General features: G+C 42.8%; 1 protein-coding gene across 2 annotated transcripts in view; it reads left to right on the top strand.

The window, feature by feature from the left end:
• The window catches only part of pfkpb (phosphofructokinase, platelet b), a 116,919-nt gene that overhangs the window by 80,789 nt on the left and 15,179 nt on the right, over window positions 1–20,951 (top strand). For both annotated transcript variants that reach the window (XM_073054837.1, XM_073054836.1), the window contains exons 17-18: window positions 5,286–5,450; window positions 14,892–14,953. In XM_073054837.1, the coding sequence (XP_072910938.1) occupies window positions 5,286–5,450; window positions 14,892–14,953 (227 nt within the window). The remainder of the gene's footprint in view (window positions 1–5,285; window positions 5,451–14,891; window positions 14,954–20,951) is intronic.

Below are 20,951 nucleotides of genomic sequence, written 5' to 3'. Positions count from 1 at the left end.
AACCAAAATTTTCGTGCTGTTTTGAAGTGATTTTATCCAAAGGGTTAGTTGATTTAGCTACTGTTAAATCATCTTTAATTATATCAATGCTCTATTAATAGATCTTGTTTCATTGTTTGAGGTTTATTCCTCAAAATTATTAAAAATTAAGTATTTAGATAGCAAAATAACCATCTCAGCTTTCCAGTAACATCTCCCTGCATCCATCAGGTTCGACCATAAATTAGGTAACTTACGTATTATTAAGCAATTCTGGGTCCTTCTGTGTCTCTTCTAAATGAATTTGTGATCATTGTTCTTTTTCTGGGAGGGGGGAGGGTGCACAGCAGTATGATCAATATTGGTGCTGGTGGATAATATTGCAGGTAAAGGAATTATGCAGAACAGCGTAAAATCTTTCAGTGTCTGTTTTTCAATTAACACTTTGCTCCTATGTGATTCCTAAGAAATAATTTCATTTTGCTGCATATTAATCATTTATGTTTATGTATTAAAAAGGCAACATTCCATCATTTTCGAGAAATTCAGGCTTTAGCGGTGATACTCAATAGCTTTTAACACCAATGATATGAAAGGAAAGCTTTCTTTTAATTTTGTGGGAGTATATGCAAACATCAAGCTTTCAGAATAAAATTCTGCCATTGTGTATCAAGTAACTGACTCTAAAATGTTAATAATCCCATTTCATCTACTGTTATCAGTCACTGCTGGTTTTTATTTATTTAGAGATGCTGTGTGGAATTGGCCCTTCTGGCCCAACAATGCACACCACCCAACAACTTTCCTAGTTAACACTAACTTAATCACAGGACAATTTATAATGACCAGTTAACCTACTTACTGCTACATCTTTGGACTGTGGGAGGAAGGCCATGGGTTTCGCAGGGGGAACATACAAACTCCTTACACGCCCTCTTCAACTCTCCCTTACATACGACGCTAGAATTGAACTCTGAACTCTGGAACGCCCCAAGCTGTAATAGCATCACACTAACTGCTGTACTACTGTGATTTGGTTCAATTTTTTAAAAACTTTTTTGTTTCTTACTTCATTGAAAAGTGTAAAAAAAAAATGCAGAATTAAAACTTAGCCAGTTTTCTGTGTCCTTTAATCATGTTCACAGTACCAGCAGGGAAATGAGGCTGTGTATTCCTACTTACCTGTCTCGTGCTTACACACTGATGCACAAGTCAGTGGCCTGGCTTGGAACTGACAGGGGAGCAATGTTGAAAAACGAACACTGAATGCGCAATGAAGTCATCAGCTGCAACCCCAGTGCAGAAATCACGTGAGGAGGATGCAAGGATGACTCACAGCTGGAAATAACCCGGTCCAGTTTTGCATCTGGTGCGATTTGATCCACAACTGGCCACAAATATGATTTACCAACTCAACTCAATGTACTAGCACATAAAGCCAAGGAAAGCAGAATTGTGATTCAGCATCCACTCATTGGTGGCCTATTTATTCCTCACCCCCAGGGTTCTAATCTACCACAATTTCAGATTTAAATTTATTTTCCTTATATTCAAAGCATCATTTGCTCTGTAATCACGTCTTTCTCCAAATCTCAGTGCATTCAGTTGACTTGAGCACATTTCTCACACCCTTCAGTTATCTGAAGCTATCGAATTTCCATTCTACATATCTTTCTTCTCTTTAGTGCCACTGCTTTACTATTCCAGCTTTAAGATTGTGATTCAATTCCTACTGCTGCTACTACTGATTCCTACGACTGTAAAGAATTTGTACCTTCTCCCCATGACTGCAGGGGTTTCCCTCCACGTTCCAAAGATGAATGGTTAGGGTTAGTGAGTTGTGGGCTTGCTATGTTGGTGCCAGAAGCGTGGGAACACTTACAGGCTGCCCAGCACAACCCTTGCAAATTCATTTGACACCAACAGTGCATGTCACTATACGTTTTGATGTACATGTGATAAAGCTGATCTCTTTTATACCTCTCTTCTAAGGTTAATGCAATTTACATTGGTAGAAAGCATTTCAAATTCTGGGAAATCCTATCAATTACTTACTCAGCTCTAATATAGTGGGGGTTTTTTGCCAATCTACGCTGCTGGCATTTAGGAAAACAGTTAAGGTCCTCCAACTCCGGGGCATCCTTCATCATGTCAGTAGCCTCCTCTCTGTTTTCGCTACTGTCAGTTACACAAGTCCCAGATGGAGGTTGAGGAATACTGTCACACTCAGATATAGAAAGATTCACCATTGCTGTTTCAGTAACAATTTTGTTTTACCAGTCTGGGTTGTTAGCCCCGAGCTGAACTTGGAGGACCGGTGGATCATTCTACCCTTTGACCTGTTTGGCATGGGTGACCCTACCAAGAGCCAAAGCATAAAGCCCAGACTGTAGCCAACATAGCTGTCTGGGTCAATGAGGCAAGCAAGCCTCCAAACACAATGACAAGCTGTTGGTCCTCTTGGAGGTGTAATATAGTGTATTTTGTCCTGAATGTAACTTTCAAGATGATGATGAAATGTTGCTTGTGCATGTGGCTAATAATTTACACATCTATCCCTTGCATTCCTGTGTCCTCAGAATCGCTCTTGTGGTGACATTATTTATTCAAACCAGCTTCTGAATGTGTGTTTTGGTGTAAGCAGCTGCTTTGCATATGCTTTTGCTTGGCGTACTCGCCAATGGGAAGCAAAACTTCTCCTCACGTGTAAAGCAATATAAGATAGGTGTGGTTGGACTACAGCAGTATAACAGCCAAACATAAACAAAGTTCAATTGTTTTTATTCTGGCCATCCAGGCGTATGAAGCATTGCTGGAATTGTGTTGTTCTCGTGATTCTGTTGAGGAGTTTTGCATCCCTATGTGTATTGTGCCTGCTACCATAAGTAATAATGTGCCAGGTACTGATATTACTGTTGGAGCTGACACTGCTATCAATTTGATTGTGGAGGTAAGTTCCCGCTTTTTCAGCTTCAGTTGTGGCTAAGCTTTTAAATTGATGCTGCTTGCTTAAAAATCATTGCGATGTGCACTTGGCAGAGCAAACTGCTTTTATAATCCATTGTGGTGGTGCTGTGTTGCTTGCTGTTTTCAAATTATTCTACTTTGCTGAGAAAATACTGTAAATATGGCAGAATGCAATTTTTACAAGAATCTGATTTATCTCGAAGCATTTTGAAGTGAGCTAGACAGGGCCTTAGTATTATTTAATTCACTGGATATAGAACGTGGAGTAGTACTGCACAGAAATGGGTATTTTGGTCCACAATGTTGTGTTGAACTGGTTGAATTAGTGATCAAATAGCTGACTGATCTCTTCGGCCTGTACAATGACCATATCCTATGGAACCATATTTTTTGCTCAACAGTCTCCTTTCCTCTACCCAAGGACGCACTGCTCTGACTCATCTTCAGAAAAGATTTCTACAGGTGTTGGCCAGTCGTTGCAGCCTGCTGATCTTTGACCTCCATCCAGGCAGATACCTCTCACCAATTACCTTCCTCACTGAAGCCCTCTCGCTCTCTAAAGCCTGCTGCTAACTTAGGCAGCACTGAGTGTTTTCTCTGGCTGACTTCTTCCACCGTCCAATGGGAACAGACAAGTCGCCCACACCTCACCAACCCCCAGACTCTATCAGCTTCACCCACCAGACAGCCTGAAGGTCTGGTCCAGGTGATCAGGCCACTCCATCAAATATATATATTATTTTTTTTTTTTCCTTTCCACAAAAATTGGCATTTTGGTTTATTCAAAAACTGATATCAACAGCAGTATCAAATGGCACTGTTTCCTATATTATTACAATACGGCATCCTAAAATATTTTACATTATAACTGAATACAGTTGAAATGTAGAAACAATAGAAAAGTAAAAAAAAATCAAATCTACTCAAAAATATAATGATGATAACTAGGAATAGAGTATTTCCTTACAGTATATGATGCGGATTAAAAACAGCTTTCATGTTGAAAGCTTTTGCCTATTTAGGAAGCATGTATGTATATGTAGGCACCTTTCCTTTCATTATATTTTGAGGAATTTTTCTACTGGATAAAATTCTAGTCGCTGTCATGTAGCAATGCTTTTGTATTCGTGGAGTAATAATCCAGAGACAGAAATTATCGATCTGGAAATCCATCAAATATATTTAAGTTTTTTTGTTGTTAGTTATACAACATAAAATGCTACAGCACAGTACAGGCCCTTTGGGTCACAATGTTGTGCTGACCTTTTAATCTACTAAGATCAATCTAATACATAGCCCTCCATTTTTCTATTATCTATGTGCCTATCTAAGAGTTTCTCAAATGCCCCTAATATATCTACTTCTACCAGCATCCCTCACAGGACTTTCCATGCACTCACCACTCTCTGTGTAAAGAACTTACTTTTGATATCCCCCAATACTTTCCTCCAATCATCTTAAAATTATGCCCCTTTGAATTAGCTATTTCCACGCTGGGAAAAAGATTCCTGTCTGTCCTCTCTATCTATGTCTCTTGTTTGACAACATTCAAATCCTTGGCAGATTTAGATGCTATCAGATCTGCCAACATTTATCACCCATCCTTGATTACCCCTGAACTGAGGAGACGGTTGAGAGTTACCTCACTGATTGATTGCTCTTGTAATCACACCGTCCTGCTCAGGCAAGGACATTAGTGAACCTGATAGATTACGAATTTGGCATCAACCAGAAGATCTCATGATTGTTATCCTAGTGGTTTACAGTAATATAGTTTGTTTTTAATTAGTTGCATTTAATTAGTTGTCCTGGTGGTTCGAGATTAGATCTCAAGAGTAATGGTCCATGCTTCTGGAAATTATTCTAGTAAGTTAAAAAAAATATTCCTGTAACCAAGAGTTCTATTAAACTTAAAGAACTCTAAATTGGAGATCAAAAGGATTTTAGTGTACCTACATTATAATGGTTATTTTCTAAAATATAAGCAAGTTTTAAAATTTGTGATAAATTAACTTGTTTGTTTAGAATGATTGGCTGTTTTTATTGTAGTGTGAGTGTAGATAGTCTAAAAAGATTGAAAACAAGATAATGTGGAGGAAATAATTAAATCTTGGAGTGCACATCAAGTGAAATATTTATTCTATGAAAATAACATAAAAATTGCTTGATAATCTTGCCAATCATAATATTTTTAAAGTAATGAGTAAACCACTCTGGTCTTTTTAGGGAATATTGAATATTTAGTTTAAGGTTTAAGATGGTTTTGTAGTCACGCTAGTAGACCAGCATTGCGAACGATTGCATACAGTTTATATGCTAACAGGATATATTTCTGATAGACCTGTGATCGTATCAAGCAATCAGCGAGTGGAACAAAGCGCCGTGTTTTCATTATCGAGACGATGGGCGGATACTGCGGCTACTTGGCGAGCATGAGTGGCCTGTCCGCGGGGGCTGATGTGTCATACATCTTCGAGGAGAAGTTCGACATCCATGAGTTGCAGGTGGGTTTTGGAATTTTCATTTCTTTTTAAATAGTAAACATTTAACTTTCAAGTGTTCGTGTAGCAGTTTCTGAAGGTCAACATTTTGAAGAATGTAGGTGTGTGTGTGCGCGCACATGACTGTGAGGGTTTGCGCATTTCATGTATTTGAGGCTGACAGGTCCAAAGAAGTTGGAGTTATTATGAAGTTGGTAAACCGTGATGAAAGGACCTTCTGCTGAATTCAACTGTAGGACTCTCTTAAGTGGAGTTCCTGCTCACAGCCTAATTGACAGGCAGTGTGTTGACCCATTACTCCCACATCAAGTTTTCCAGTCATTTTCGTATGCACAAGATGTGGAGCCCTGTCAGACGTTCTGTGAACTATGCCCCCTACCACATTGTGCTTGGGCGTATTTGATCTATTTTTAATGGTTGCCTCAGCAGCTGCAGTTATCTGAGTGTTTTTTTTAAATGGATGGACAGCAACATGGAAAGAATCATTCCATTGAAGACTCAAATGGAGACCGGATTGTTTCCAAATAAGGAGTGTAGGTATTGCTTTAACCTTGTATCGGTCCTCAACTACAGTCAGAACTAAGATGCCGGTAACTTCTTTCTTCCTTTAAAGATTTCTTCAGAACCAGCCACAGCAATCTGTTAAACTTTACTTTCATTGTGTGTATTTCACTTGTCCTTCTCCAGCAAGCAAACTTTTGATTTCCCTTGGGAAAACAAATCAGGAATCTTTCTGCTGTGCCAGTGTTTAACATCCTGTTCTAGTTCCTTTTGAGCAGTGATCAGTATTCCATTCACCAATTCTGTTGGTCTCCTTTCTGTTGGGCTGCTGCTGCTGCTGCTGCTTCTCAAAGCCCGTCACCCTCACTGGGGCACGGGCTGCAGACGCCAGCTCTCCAGGCTGATGGTTAATCAGCCCTGTGGCTTCTGCTTTCACCGCACAACTTTGTACGTCCTCTCAGAGAAGATCATCCCTCTCCTAGTAATGAGGTATTTGGAGCTTCTGTTGGTGTTTCTGTAGCTATGGGGGTTGCTGTTCCCCATGCCCAACCCTCCTCCTTTTGCAACTGGGTTTAAGATGGTCCCTGGCAGAGTCTTTCTCTTGCGCAGGCCAGTTTTAACCTGTGTATTTTTCTTAGAAGATTGCTCATTCCGAGACTTCGTATTCTTTGAATCTTAATTAAAACTACACTTTGTAGCCTTCAAAACAAAACAATTTGCCTTCTCCTTTTCATTTTTTGTGTCTCATCATCTTTGTGTTGTTCCCCACAGATCTATCAGCCCAAGCCCAGATACATTTCATTTAAGATAACATTTACAATTTGATATTTTGGGAATCCTTTCATGCTAAGTGCAAGGGGGGGGAGGAACTTTGTCTAAATTTTGTTGGATCGTCATTGTTCAGGGTGGAAGATTGCATTTCCTCCTCTCGTCACTCTGTGGTAATTACTGCCACCCAGTGATGGCACTGGAAATGAGCAGTAAAGTGGTAACGTTTTGCAAGTGTTGGCTTTTAACTATTCAAATGAAATGTTTTAAACATGCACACCAATTTCCAGTTTGAAGAATTTGAAAAATGTTTTTCAAGTTGAATTTTAACAGTTGACTGTAGACTTTCAGCTCATTGCAGATGCTGCACTTTCTCATAGGCTCGAGAGCGAGCACCCATTACTAAAAGGTGCTGTACTATGAGAGGCTTTATTCCTGCATGTACCACTGAATACAAAATATGACTTCAGAAAGACACTTGGTCATGAAATTCTGCAATGTTCTCCTTATCTGCTTCCTCATTTTTGCTCCACGTGAGAACACGAGGAATAGACTCAGTCAGCTATCTGTCTGTTTGGTCTGTACTGCCATTTAAGAAGATTATAGCTGTTCTCATCTTGGCCTCAGCTCCACTGCCCTGACACTTTTCTAGAAGGCTTGACTGCCCTCACTTCAGGAAGTCTGATCACCTGGCTGTACCTCTACTCCCTGAGTATAGGCAGAGACTGAAGACTGTAGCACCAGTAGTGAGGACCAAGAAGGTTTGGACAAGGGGAGCACAGGAGCGCTTACAGGACTGCTTTGAATTGGTGGACTGGACTGTATTCAACGATTCATCTTCGAACCTGGATGCTGCAGTTGTTACTGACTTCATCAAAGCCTGAGTGGATCAGCTTTTGCCTAGGAAATCTTACTGTACTTTCCGAAACACAAAACCGTGGATGAGCCAGGATGTACGGTGTCTGCTGAGGGCTTGATCTGTTGCATTTAAGTCTGGTGATCCAAGTGTGTATAAGAAAACTAGGTATGACTTGCGGAGGGCTATTTCAAGGTGAAGAGACAGGTGAAGCTAGAGGTGACATCGAATGCATGCAACTTTGGCAGCATTTGCAAGACATTACTTCCTACAAAGTGAGACCCAACAGCACAAGTGGCAGTGAGCTTCATTGCCAGATGAGCTCAATGCCTTCTATGCTGCTTTGAAAGAGAGAATATAACTACAGCTGTGAAGATCCTTGCTGCACCCGGTGATCCTGTGATCTATTTCTTGGGGGCTGATGTTAGGCTGTCTTTAAAGAGGGTGAACCCTTGCAAGGCGGAAGGCCCAGATGAAGGAAGACTCGGAAAACTTGTGCCAACCATCTTACAGGAGTATCAAGGACAATTTCAACCTCTCACTGTTATGGTCAGAAGTTCCCACCTGCATCAAAAAGGCAACAATTAAAACAGTACCCAAGAAGAGTAGTGTGAGCTGCATTAATGACTATCGCCCAGTAGCACTCATATCTACAGTGATCAAACGCTTTGAGAGGTTGGTCATGGCCAGAATCAACTCCTGCCTTGGCAAGGACCTGGACCCACTGTAATTTGCCTTTTGCCACAATAGGTCTACAGCAGACGTAATCTCACTGGCTTTTCACAAGGCCTTAAATCACCTGAACAACACAAACACCTATGTTAGGATGCTGTTCATTGATTATAGCTTAGAGTTTAACACCATCATTCCCACAATCCTAATCAATATTACAGAACTTCGACCTCTGTACCTTCCTTTGCAATTGGATCCTCAACTTTGTAGACCTGTAATAATATCTCCTCCTCACTGACGATCAACACTGGCGCACCTCAGGGGTGTGTGCTTAGCCCACTGCTCTACTCTCTTTATACTTTTGATTGTGTAGCCAGATATAGATCAAATACCATCTAGAAGTTTTCTGATGATCCAAACATTGTTGGTAGATCTCAGATGGAGATGAGATGGAGTACCAACTAGTTAAGTGGTGTTGCAGCAACAGCCTTGTGCTCAGTAGCAGTAAGACGAAAGAGCTGCTTGTGGACTTCAAGAAGGGGGTAGGACAAGGGAACACAGACCAATCCTCATAGAGGGATCAGAATTGAAGGGAGTGAGCAATTTCAAGTTACTGGGTGTCAAGATCTCTGAGGATCTATCCTGGTCCTAACATATCGATGCAGCTGTAAAGAAGGCAAGACAGTGGCTATACTTAATAAGGAGTTTGAAGAGATTTGGCCTGTTGACTGAAACACTCAGACTTCTGTAGATGTACGTGGGAGAGCATTCTGACAGACTGTGTCACTGTCTGGTATGGGGGGGGGGGGGTGGTAGGGGGGGCTGCCCTACTGTACAGGACCAATCTACAAAAACTTGTAAAATCTTCAAGGAGTGATGCCTCAGAAAGGTGACGTCCATTAATAAGGACTCCCATTACCTAGAACATGCCCTTTACTCACTGTTAGCATCAGGAAGGAGATGTAGAAGCCTGAAGGCACACAGTCAGCGATTCAGGAATAGTTTCTTTCTCTCTGCCATATGATTCCTAAATGGACATTGAACCATGAACTCTACCTCACTTCTTTTAGTATATATTATTTCTGGTTTTGCATTATTTTTAATCTATTTAATATACATATATACATACTTTTTCTCTATATTATAATGTGCTGCACTGAGCTGCTGCTGCTGAGTTAACAAATTCCACGACACATGCCAGTGATAAACCTGATTTTGATTCTGATTCTGCTGATGGCCTGGAAGTCTATATCTCAGCACTGAGTACATTCAGTGAATCACTTCTGCAGTTCCCTGTGGCAGAAAATTCCAACGAAATTTCTATAGCTCCATTTTATTCCAGGACTATGCCTCGGAAAAAAAATTGATTTTTCTTTCTATGCATTGGTTCTATATTTTTTCCCACTGGGATATGGCTTTAACTTTGCCAAATTTTGCCAGAAGCAATGTCCTCTGCATTCACTTTCTCTCTTTCCCAACCGGAACAATTTCTTCCTCCTCTTCTATTCCACTAACCTCTGCGTTCAGTAGATCATTCTCCATTAAGTTCCATCATCAATGGGATTCCACAACCAGATACATTTTCTCCTACCTTCCCCTTTCAGCACTTTGAAGGGATTATGTCACTGTGACTTCCTTTCATCCCCACCCCTTGTAGAGGCATGGAGTTATATAGCACAGAAACAGGCCTTTCAGCCCTCTACTTCCACATGAGTCTTTTTGATACTATCCCGCCACTTCTGTTATGATACTAATCACATCTGCCCACATTAGATCTTTTGTTCTATGCCTTGCCTATTTAAGTATCTGTCCAAATGCCTCCTAACCTTGGTGACTGCATTAGATTCCAATGCCCCCCTCTGGCACCATGTTCCAAATATCAGCCACTTTCTGTGCAATTAAAAAAAAATTGCGCTAGAATCCTCTTTAAACCTCTTTCCTCTCTCCTTAATTGAATGGTCTCTTGTTTTTGATACTCCTTTGAAAACCTTGACTATCTTACTGACCATTACTCCTCAGAATTTAATATATTTCTGTTATGTTTTGTAACTTAAAAACATTAAACTAATTCAAAGAAAGACATGGGTGTCCAGAATGTGAGTCTACCAACAGAATCAACAAACTCATTCGTAAGGCCAGTGATTTTGTGGGGGTGGAACTGGACTCTCTGACGGTGGTGTCTGAAAAGAGGATGCTGTCCAAGTTGCATGCCATCTTGGACAATGTCTCCCATCCACTCCATAATGTACTGGTTAGGCACAGGAGTACATTCAGCCAGAGACTCATTCCACCAAGATGTAACACTGAGCGTCATAGGAAGTCATTCCTACCTGTGGCCATCAAACTTTACAACTCCTCCCTCGGACTGTCAGATACTGAGCCAATAGGCTGGTCCTGGACTTATTTCCACTTGGCATGATTAACATTATTATTTAATTATTTATGGTTTTATATTGCTATATTTCTTCACTATTCTTGGTTGGTGCGGCTGTAATGAAACCCAGTTTCCCTCGGGATCAATACAGTATGTCTGTCTGTCTGTCTAACTTTGTTGTTTAAGCGAGGCATGTATATATCATGTGGTAACATGATGACGTGTGGAATTCACATATTTATACATATAACTCGTAATGAAGTATTTAAACAAACAAAGCTTACTCAAACACATACACACATGTATATATTTGCTTAAATATTAAATACACAACAATTTCCATCAGTTCACCTCTCTGAAAATTGGAAACATTGACTCTTCTCAATAGATGCAGCTGGACCTACACAGCTCAGTAACATTTTCTATTTTTTACATATTCCTTTGTTCTTACATTTAGCAAAATAATGCCAGTTATTCTGTAGCATTTAAAATTAACAGAATAATAGCTACTCCCTGCAGAACCAGCTCACCACCTCTCCATAAGAAGCTGGTGGTTGTGAGTAAGCGGTTTAAATAAAAATTGCGTTGATTGAAGTAGAAGTGCACTCTGTTTATCTCTTGTCACTTTGCCAGTCTAGTTTTATGTGTTGGAACAATCTCTCCCAGGTGTAACACCTGCACTATTGCTGTACTCGTTCACTGAATTAAGAGGCTATTTAGTGGGGTCAGATCTCTTGAATAATTTAAAGTGGCACGTGAGACATTTGGCCAGCTGGCCGCATTTATCACTGAGTGTGCACTGAAAGGCAAACTGCATCTTTCACCACAGATGCAATGATGATTTAAATGGGGACAGGACTAGGAATTAGAACTGTAGAACATCTATATTCTCTACTGTTCTGGTGTGTTTCCTAGGAAGATTGAAAGAACAGACTTGCTGTTGAGATTAGAGCAAAATTAAAGAGAAGTACATGAAACTAAAGAATAAAAGCAGAGAAGGCTGAGATGCTCAGCAGGTCAGGCAGGATCCCTGGAGGAGAGAAACCACAGATGCTTCAATCCAGACTTTTCCTCAGAACAATATGCAAGGTTAGTCAAGGTTACTCTTCCACTCGCACTGAGTGGTTCCGGACCTGAAGCACCGACTGTGTTTCTCTCCTCACAGATGCTGCCTGACCTACTAAGTGCTCGCAGGATTCTGTAGCATCCCATTTCAACATCTGCAGTTTCTGCTACAAACCCAATAATAATTTTGTGTTTCTAGTATGTGTTTAACACACAAATTTTCACAAAGTAAAGACTAGATCATACTGGGCAGATGTAACAAAAGGAATATTGTGTAAAATAAACAGCTTGTATTTTGTTACTTTGACCCGTGAATCTTTGAATAATGCTGAAAGATGAAATTATGTCATGTTGCTAGTTCTCAGTTACAGTTTGAAAGTTATGACATGTTAGGAGGTCTGGTAATTTACCTAGAGCTTGATACTTCAACTTGATGCTAAGAAAAGAGATAGCACAATTTTTAATATGTTATATATGACTGCCTGTTACACCGACTGGTGTTTAGGGCAGCAGTGAAGGTCCTCTATCTGTGTCTGTCGGTGTTTGGAGCCAACTCCATCGTTGCAGTAGCTTCCTCTGGGTTTTCACTACTTTTATTTGTGGTGGAAACTCGGAAGAACTGTTGCACACAGATGTAGAAGGATTCTTCCCCGCTGTTTCTGTCACTGTTTTATTCGACCAGTCACTGCTGAACCTCCGAACCTGCAGAACCAGTGGACCACTGTTGGTCCGACCTCTACCCTTTGACATGTTTGACTTGGGTGACCTCATCAAGAGTCAAAGCATACAGCCTCAATTCCAACCGGAGATGCATTGGTCATGATCTTCCAAGAATCTCTTGAGTCTGGCATGGTCCAGAGGACTGCAAGATTGCAAATGTCACTCCACACTTCCAGTGAGTACGGGTACAAAGCTGACAAACGCTCCTGATATGTTAACCCCTTCATTCCTGGAATCATCCTTGTGAACCTCCTCAGGACTCCAAAGACAAAACATCCTTTCTGAGATATGGGCCCAAAACTGTTGACAGTACTCCAAGTTTGGCTGTCTAGTGTCTTATAAAGGCTCAGCATTATCTCTTTGCTTTTATATTCTATTCCCCTCGAAATAAATTCCAGTATTGCATTTGTCTTCTTTACCACTGACTCATTCTGCAAATTAACCTTCTGGGAGTCTTACATGGTGATTGCTAATTCCCTCTGCACCTCTGACGTTTGAACCTTCTTCCCCTTCAGATAACAGTCTGTACTATTGTTCCTTTTATCAAAATGCATTATCATACATTTCCCAACACTGTATTCTCTCTGCCACTTTTTTGCCTATTCTTCCAATTTGACCAAGTTTCAAAGATACATTTAATGTCAGAGAAATGTATACAATATACAACCTGACTGCGTGAACATTGTATTCTCCAGCTTATGGTAAACTGGTCCCCCTCAATCCCCTTTCTCTCTCCTCCTCATCTACTCACTTTTTCCTAAATTCACCAACCCAGTTTCTTTCCCCTCATACACCAATTCCATGTACCCACACTCGTTCCCTTCTCTGACTATTCCCATCTCCCTCCCCACCTTCCTTCCTTGAAACCAAGCTCCACCTATCACATTCCATCAGCTGTGCTCAGTTCTCGTCGCCTCACTACAAGGAGGATGTGGAAACCATAGAAAAGGTGCAGAGAAGATTTACAAGGATGTTGCCTGGATTGGGGAGCCTGCCTTATGAGGATAGGTTGAGTGAACTCGGCCTTTTCTCCTTGGTGAGACAGAGGGTGAGAGGTGACCTGATAGAGGTGTATAAGATGATGAGAGGCATTGATCGTGTGGATAGTCAGAGGCTTTTTCCCAGGGCTGAAATGGTTGCCACAAGAGGACACAGGTTTAATGTGCTGGGGAGTAGGTACAAAGGAGATGTCAGGGGTAAGTTTTTTACCCAGAGAGAGGTGAGTGCATGGAATGGGTTGCCATTGACGGTGGGGGAGACAGATACGATAGGGCCTTTTAAGAAATTTTTGGATAGGTACATGGAGCTTAATGAAATAGAGGGCTATGGGTAACCCTAGTGATTTCTGAGGTAGGGACATGTTTGGCACAGCTTTGTGGGCCGAGGAGCCTGTATTGTGTTGTAGGTTTTCTATGTTTCTGTGTATCTTCAGCCCTTTGTCACCATCACACATCACCTCCCAGCTTCTGTTACTATTTGCACTCTCCCCTGCCTGTGGCAAATAGATCGGGAACCATGCATCTGACAGAATGATGTCACAGACTTGAGGGGCTGAATGGCCCATCTGTGTCTCTTGCACTTCTGCACGTTCAGTCTCTGAGGTTTATTAATCATTTGGTGGGACAAAAAATGCCAAGTTACTACGTTGATTTAATTAAAAGAATTCATGGGATATAAATGGGAGCATTTTATTAGGATAACAAATGGGAGCCAGAGCTCCAGATAATGCTCTTGAATTAGATGTCTGAAGCAGGGTTCATTCTGGGTTCCCCTCTGTGTGGAGATGGACACCCAAGGAAAGGAGACCTCAGAGATGGCTAATCCTTCAAGAAAGGTTCTTCAAGTGGTTTCAGTGGGGGAGGGTCTCCACCAAGCCGATCAGTTTTAGACCACTTTGAGGTGGGCTTCCAATTTCCTGTTTTGACTTGCTCTCCTGGTCAAGTCCACTCAGTTCCTGCAGTGTCCCCACATTGCATTTCAGTGTTGCAAGAGTGATCGTAAGTGAGTCTACACACTGATTGGCATTACAGCTGTACGCTCAGCAGCGCCTGCACACATATCATGGCTACATTTCAACAAGCTAACACTTCAGATCTATCAGGTAGTGCATAACAGCTATCACTACACAACTGAATTTTTGGCCCAAATTCAGATTCTCCCCCCCCCACCGCCGAGTATTAAGATAGCTAATTGGTGTTTATAACCAGTGGAGAAAATGTGTCCAGTTAATGTTTCATCTGATTTGTTCTCATTCTTTTATTTCTCTTCTACCCTGTGTGAATGAATGTTATATATTGAACTTCGACCCTTGGGCCCTGTGAGCTGTGCTATGATTCTGATATTGCTGTCGTTCTCAGCAGGATTTGGCAAAGCTTACTGGCAAATGGTGATGCTCCACTCATGGGATAATATTTTATTTTCAGCCTTTCAGTTAGTATAATCTTGAAATATGACGGTTGCTTTATGCATTTCTAATTTTGTTTTTCAGTGCAATGTAGAACATTTGACAGAAAAGATGAAAACAAGTGTTCAGCGTGGTCTGGTTCTCAGGTGAGAAATTTTTAAATTTGATTTTTAGGGATTTCAGCTCTCTTGCCTATCTCTAACTACCTTCGAGAAGACAACAGTGGGCTGCTCCCTTGAACCACAGCAGTCTTCTGGTGAAGTATTCTCACAGTGCTGTTGAAAGGAAGCCTCAGGGTTTAAACGCCACAATTTTCCTTGTTGGTATGTTGTTCAGCTTGAAGGGAAAATGCAAGTGAAGGTGTCTCAAATCTGCAGATGCTGGAAATCCAGAGCGCACGCACATGCAGGTCAGGCAGCATCAGTAAAAACGAATAAGCAGTCACTGCTTCAGGCCAGCATTCTCCTTCAGTCTGGGAATGTAGGGGGAACAGACAGACAGACATACTTTATTGATCCCGAGGGAAATTGGGTTTCGTTACAGCCACACCAACCAAGAATAGTGTAGAAATATAGCAATATAAAACCATAAATAATTAAGTAATTATAAGTTAATCATGCCAAGTGGAAATAAGTCCAGGACCAGCTTATTGGCTCAGGGTGTCTGACACTCCGAGGGAGGAGTTGTAAAGTTTGATGGCCACAGGTAGGAATGACTTCCTATGATGCTCAGTGTTACATCTCGGTGGAATGAGTCTCTGGCTGAATGTACTCCTGTGCCTAACCAGTAATTATGGAGTGGATGGGAGTCATTGTCCAAGACGGCATGCAACTTGGACAGCATCCTCTTTTCAGACACCACCGTCAGTGAGTCCAGTTCCACCCCCACAACATCACTGGCCTTACGAATGAGTTTGTTGATTCCGTTGGTGTCTGCTACCCTCAGCCTGCTGCCCCAGCACACAACAGCAAACATGATAGCACTGGCCACCACAGCCTCATAGAACATTCTCAGCATTGTCCGGCAGATATTAAAGGACCTCAGTCTCCTCAGGAAATAGAGACGGCTCTGACCCTTCTCGTAGACAGCCTCAGTGTTCTTTGACCAGTCCAGTTTATTGTCCATTCGTATCTCCAGGTATTTGTAATCCTCCACCATGTCCACACTGACACTTTGGATAGAAGCAGGGGTCACCAGTACCTTAGCCCTCCTCAGGTCCACCACCAGCTCATTAGTCTTTTTCACATTAAGCTGCAGATGATTCTGTTCACACCATGTGACAAAGTTTCCCACCGTAGCCCTGTACTCAGCCTCATCTCCCTTACTGATGCATCCAACTATGGCAGAGTCATCAGAAAACTTCTGAAGATGGCAAGACTCTGTGCAGTAGTTGAAGTCCGAGGTGTAGATGGTGAAGAGAAAGGGAGACAGGACAGTCCCCTGTGGAGCCCCAGTGCTGCTGACCACTCTGTCTGACACACAGTGTTGCAAGCGCACGTACTGTGGTCTGCCAGTCAGGTAATCAATAATCCATGACACCAGGGAAGCATCCACCTGCATCACTGTCAGCTTCTCACCCAGCAGAGCAGGGCGGATGGTGTTGAACGCACTGGAGAAGTCAAAAAACATGACCCTCACAGTGCTCGTCGGCTTGTCCGGGTGGGTGTAGACACGGTTCAGCAGGTAGACGATGGCTTCCACAACTCCTAGTCAGGGCTGATAGGCGAACTGGAGGGGGTCTAAGTGTGGCCTAACCATAGGCCGGAACTGCTCTAAAACAAGTCTCTCCAGGGTCTTCATGATGTGGGAGGTCAATGCCACCGGTCTGTAGTCATTGGAGCCGCTGGGGCGTGGAGTCTTCGGTACAGGAACGAGGCAGGACGTCTTCCACAGCACAGGAACCCTCTGGAGACTCAGGCTCAGGTTGAAGACATGGTGAAGTACTCCACGTAGCTGGGGGGCACAGGCTTTGAGCACCCTGGGGCCGACACCATCCGGGCCTGCAGCCTTGCTTGGATGGATGCCAGAATAAAAAGTTGGGGGGTGGGGGAAGGAGGATTGCTAGGTGATAGGTGAAGTTGGGAAGGTAAAGGGCTGGAGAAGAAGGAATGTGATGAGAGAGGACAGTGTATCATGGGAGAAAGAATAGGAGGAGCTGAGGAGATGATGTAAGAGGCTGGAGTGGGGAATTGAAGGAGAGGGAAGGGGAGAGGGGAAAAAAAGAAAAAAATGCAAAATAATTACCAAAAGAAGGAATTGATAGATAGATAGATAGATAGATACTTTATTCATCCCCATGGGGAAATTCAACTTTTTTCCAATGTCCCATACACTTGTTGTAGCAAAACTAATTACATACAATACTTAACTCAGTAAAAAATATGATATGCATCTAAATCACAATCTCAAAAAGCATTAATAATAGCTTTTAAAAAGTTCTTAAGTCCTGGCGGTAGAATTGTAAAGCCTAATGGCATTGGGGAGTATTGACCTCTTCATCCTGTCTGAGGAGCATTGCATCGATAGTAACCTGTCACTGAAACTGCTTCTCTGTCTCTGGATGGTGCTATGTAGAGGATGTTCAGAGTTATCCATAATTGACCGTAGCCTACTCAGCGCCCTTCGCTCAGCTACCGATGTTAAACTCTCCAGTACTTTGCCCACGACAGAGCCCGCCTTCCTTACCAGCTTATTAAGACATGAGGCGTCCCTCCCCAACACGCCACCACAAAGAAGAGGGCGCTCTCCACAACTGACCTATAGAACATCTTCAGCATCTCACTACAGACATTGAATGACGCCAACCTTCTTAGGAAGTACAGTCGACTCTGTGCCTTCCTGCACAAGGCATCTGTGTTGGCAGTCCAGTCTAGCTTCTCGTCTAACTGTACTCCCAGATACTTGTAGGTCTTAACCTGCTCCACACATTCTCCATTAATGATCACTGGCTCCATATGAGGCCTAGATCTCCTAAAGTCCACCACCATCTCCTTGGTCTTGGTGATATTGAGACGCAGGTAGTTTGAGTTGCACCATATCACAAAGTCCTGTATCAGTTTCCTATACTCCTCCTCCTGTCCATTCCTGACACACCCCACTATGGCCGTGTCATCAGCGAACTTCTGCACATGGCAGGACTCCGAGTTATATTGGAAGTCTGATGTGTACAGGGTGAACAGGACCGGAGAGAGTACGGTTCCCTGCGGCGCCCCTGTGCTGCTGACCACCGTGTCAGACCTACAGTCTCCCAACCGCACATACTGAGGTCTATCTGTCAAGTAGTCCACTATCCAATCCACCATGTGAGAGTCTACTCCCATCTCCGTTAGTTTGTGCCTTAAGATCTTGGGCTGGATGGTGTTAAAGGCACTAGAGAAGTCAAGGAATGTAATCCTCACAGCACAACTGACCCCCTCTAGGTGAGAGAGTGATTTGTGCAGCAAATACGTGATAGCATCCTCCACTCCCACCTTCTCCTTATACGCAAACTGAAGAGGATCCTGGGCGTGCCTGGTTTGTGGCCTCAGATTCTGTATTATCAGCCGCTCCATGGTCTTCATCACGTGCGACGTCAAGGCAACAGGTCTGAAGTCATTCAACTCCTTTGGTTGTGGTTTCTTCAGTACCGGGACAATACAGGATGTTTTCCACTGTCTGGGTACTCTTCTCTGCTCCAGGCTCATGTTGAAGATGCGCTGTAGTGGTTCTCCCAGCTCAGTCGCACAGGCCCTCAGTAATCGTGGGGAAACTCCATCCAGTCCAGCCGCCTTGCTGGTACAGATCTTCCTCAGTTGACCTTCCACCTGAATGATGTTCATTCTATCAGGCTGGAGGCTACCTAGACAGAATATGAGATGCTGCTCCTCCACCCTGGTAGTGACATCGTGGCTGAAGAGCAGGCTATAGACTGACATGTCAGAATGGGGATAGGAATTATGATGTTTGGGCACCGGGAAATTTAATTCTTTGGCAGGTGGAGCAGAGGTGCGCAACAAAACAGTCCACCCATTTATGTTGGGTCTCACCAATGTAGAGGAGGCTTCATCAGGATCACTGACGACCTCAACAGATTTACAGATGAGGTGTTGCCTCATCTGGAAGGGCTGCTTGGGGCCCTGATTGGAGGTGAATGGGCAAGTGTAGCATTTCATTCGTCTGCAGAAATATGTGCTAGGAGGGAGATTATTGGGAAGGGACAAATGGACAAGAGAATTTCAGAGGGAGCGATCCCTGTGGGAAGTTTGGAGCGGCAGGGTGGAAGTTAAGATGTGTTTGGTGGTAGGATCCCATTGAAGATGGCAGAAGTTGTAGAGAATGATGTGTTGGATGTGGAGGCTCATTGAATGGTAGATGTGGACAAGAGGAACTCTGCCCCTGTTAAGGTGATGGAAATTTGGGTGAGCGCAGATGTTCGGGAAATAGAGAAGATGCAGTTGAAGGCAGCTTCAATGGTGGAGGAAGGGAAGCCACATTCTTTGAAGGAGGGGACTATCTGATGTCTTGGAAAGGAAAGCCTCACCCTGAGAACAGATGTGGCAGAGATGAAAGAACTGAGAAAAGGGAATAGCATCTTTACAGGAGATAGGATGGGAAATATAGTCAAGATAACTATGGGAATTGGTAGGTTTATAAAAAAATGTTTAGACAATTTGTCTCCAGTTTGTCAGTACTATTGTGTTTATTTAAAAAGGAAAATAAAACTTACCAAAAATATCCTTTAGTCTTTTGCCATCTCATCATAAATCTAGTACTTCACAATTCCACCCTTGGAAAAATACTCTGACTGTCCACCCTATTTGTGCATCATTTTCTCCTTCCTTCTGCACTTTGGGCAGAATGAGCCAAATAGAGTCATACAGCACAGAGACCCAGCTGGCCTGTGTGATCTATGCTGGTCCCATTTGCCTGTATTTGGCCCATCTCCCTGTTAAACCGTTCCTATCCATCTTTTGTCACTTAAATGTTGATGTACCACCCTCAACCATCTTGGTAAGATGGCGGTGCAATTGGTCACAGAAGCCTCTCTGGGTCCAACGAATAGCACAAATGTGTGAACTAAACATTTTTCTTGTGATTGCAAGACCCTGCTGGACATTAGTAATATAAAATACTGCAAGTGCGGTTCATTTGTTCTGTTCTGGCCTCGAGGTGCTGTTTTGCAAGCAGTTTGTTTTGTATGTATGTAGGCTTTTTTTTCTTACATCATTTCCTGCACAGGTTAATTCAGATTTCATCTTCAAGCACACGGTGGAAAGATACCTATTTCCATCCACTCTTTATTTACCCTAGTAACAGCAATATCTTTTCATGAGTAAGATCTGACTAAACACCCTGAAGGAAGCTTCTGGCTCGGGTGATTTTTGAGAAGGTGTTTAACTCTCTACCTAGCTTTATCCACGTGCACTGTGAGGGCAGCAGAGTGAAAAGATAACTTGTCTTCAAAGGCACCGTCTGTGGACTGGTAATGCGTCTGAACACCATATGCTGAAATGTCGGATTCCAACCTCAACAAAGTCGAACACCCAGCCCTGGAAGTCAGGTCAGAATGTGGCACATCGATTGCAGCTTAGTGATGCTTCAACACATCCATGATTGGCATAGCCGCAGCACGGGCCCACACCAGAGAATAGCAGCAGTGTATGTACGCTAGGCACGAAATTGAAATGTGACTGGAGAAAGCTCGTGTAGAGGCTTCAGTAAGTGTGGAGGAGCGAGAAGTGGAGACTTCCTTGTATGAAGCAGCCACTGACCTGGACAGTGGTGGTCATCTCTTTGGGAAGGTGACTGGAGAACCGACCATTGGTGCAAGCCCTCTAATTCAACATGGTTACTCAACAGAGGATGAAATCAAAGCAGACAAAGATAGGGACCAGATTCCGGTCATGCTTCACCCCAGATCTTTCCCCATTCCTCCTCTTGAGCTTTCATCCTCTGCTTCAGATTCAACCCCAAAGAAAGATGAACCCTCATTTAAAGTAGAAAGTGAGAAGTGCCCAAGGTCCCCCTACTTGGAAACGCGAGGGTGTTCACCACTAAATAGAGCACACAAGGGCTGAGCAGTGCATCATGCATCAGTGGCTCACCTTTCAAAAGAAGTTACAGCAGAAATAAATGCACACCCCTCACTCACTGTACCAGGCTGTG

This window comes from Hemitrygon akajei, chromosome 8 (genome assembly GCF_048418815.1).
Source record: "Hemitrygon akajei chromosome 8, sHemAka1.3, whole genome shotgun sequence".
Lineage (NCBI taxonomy): Eukaryota > Metazoa > Chordata > Chondrichthyes > Myliobatiformes > Dasyatidae > Hemitrygon > Hemitrygon akajei.
Note: the sequence above shows the minus strand (reverse complement) of the source record. Positions and strands in the feature narration are given on the sequence as shown.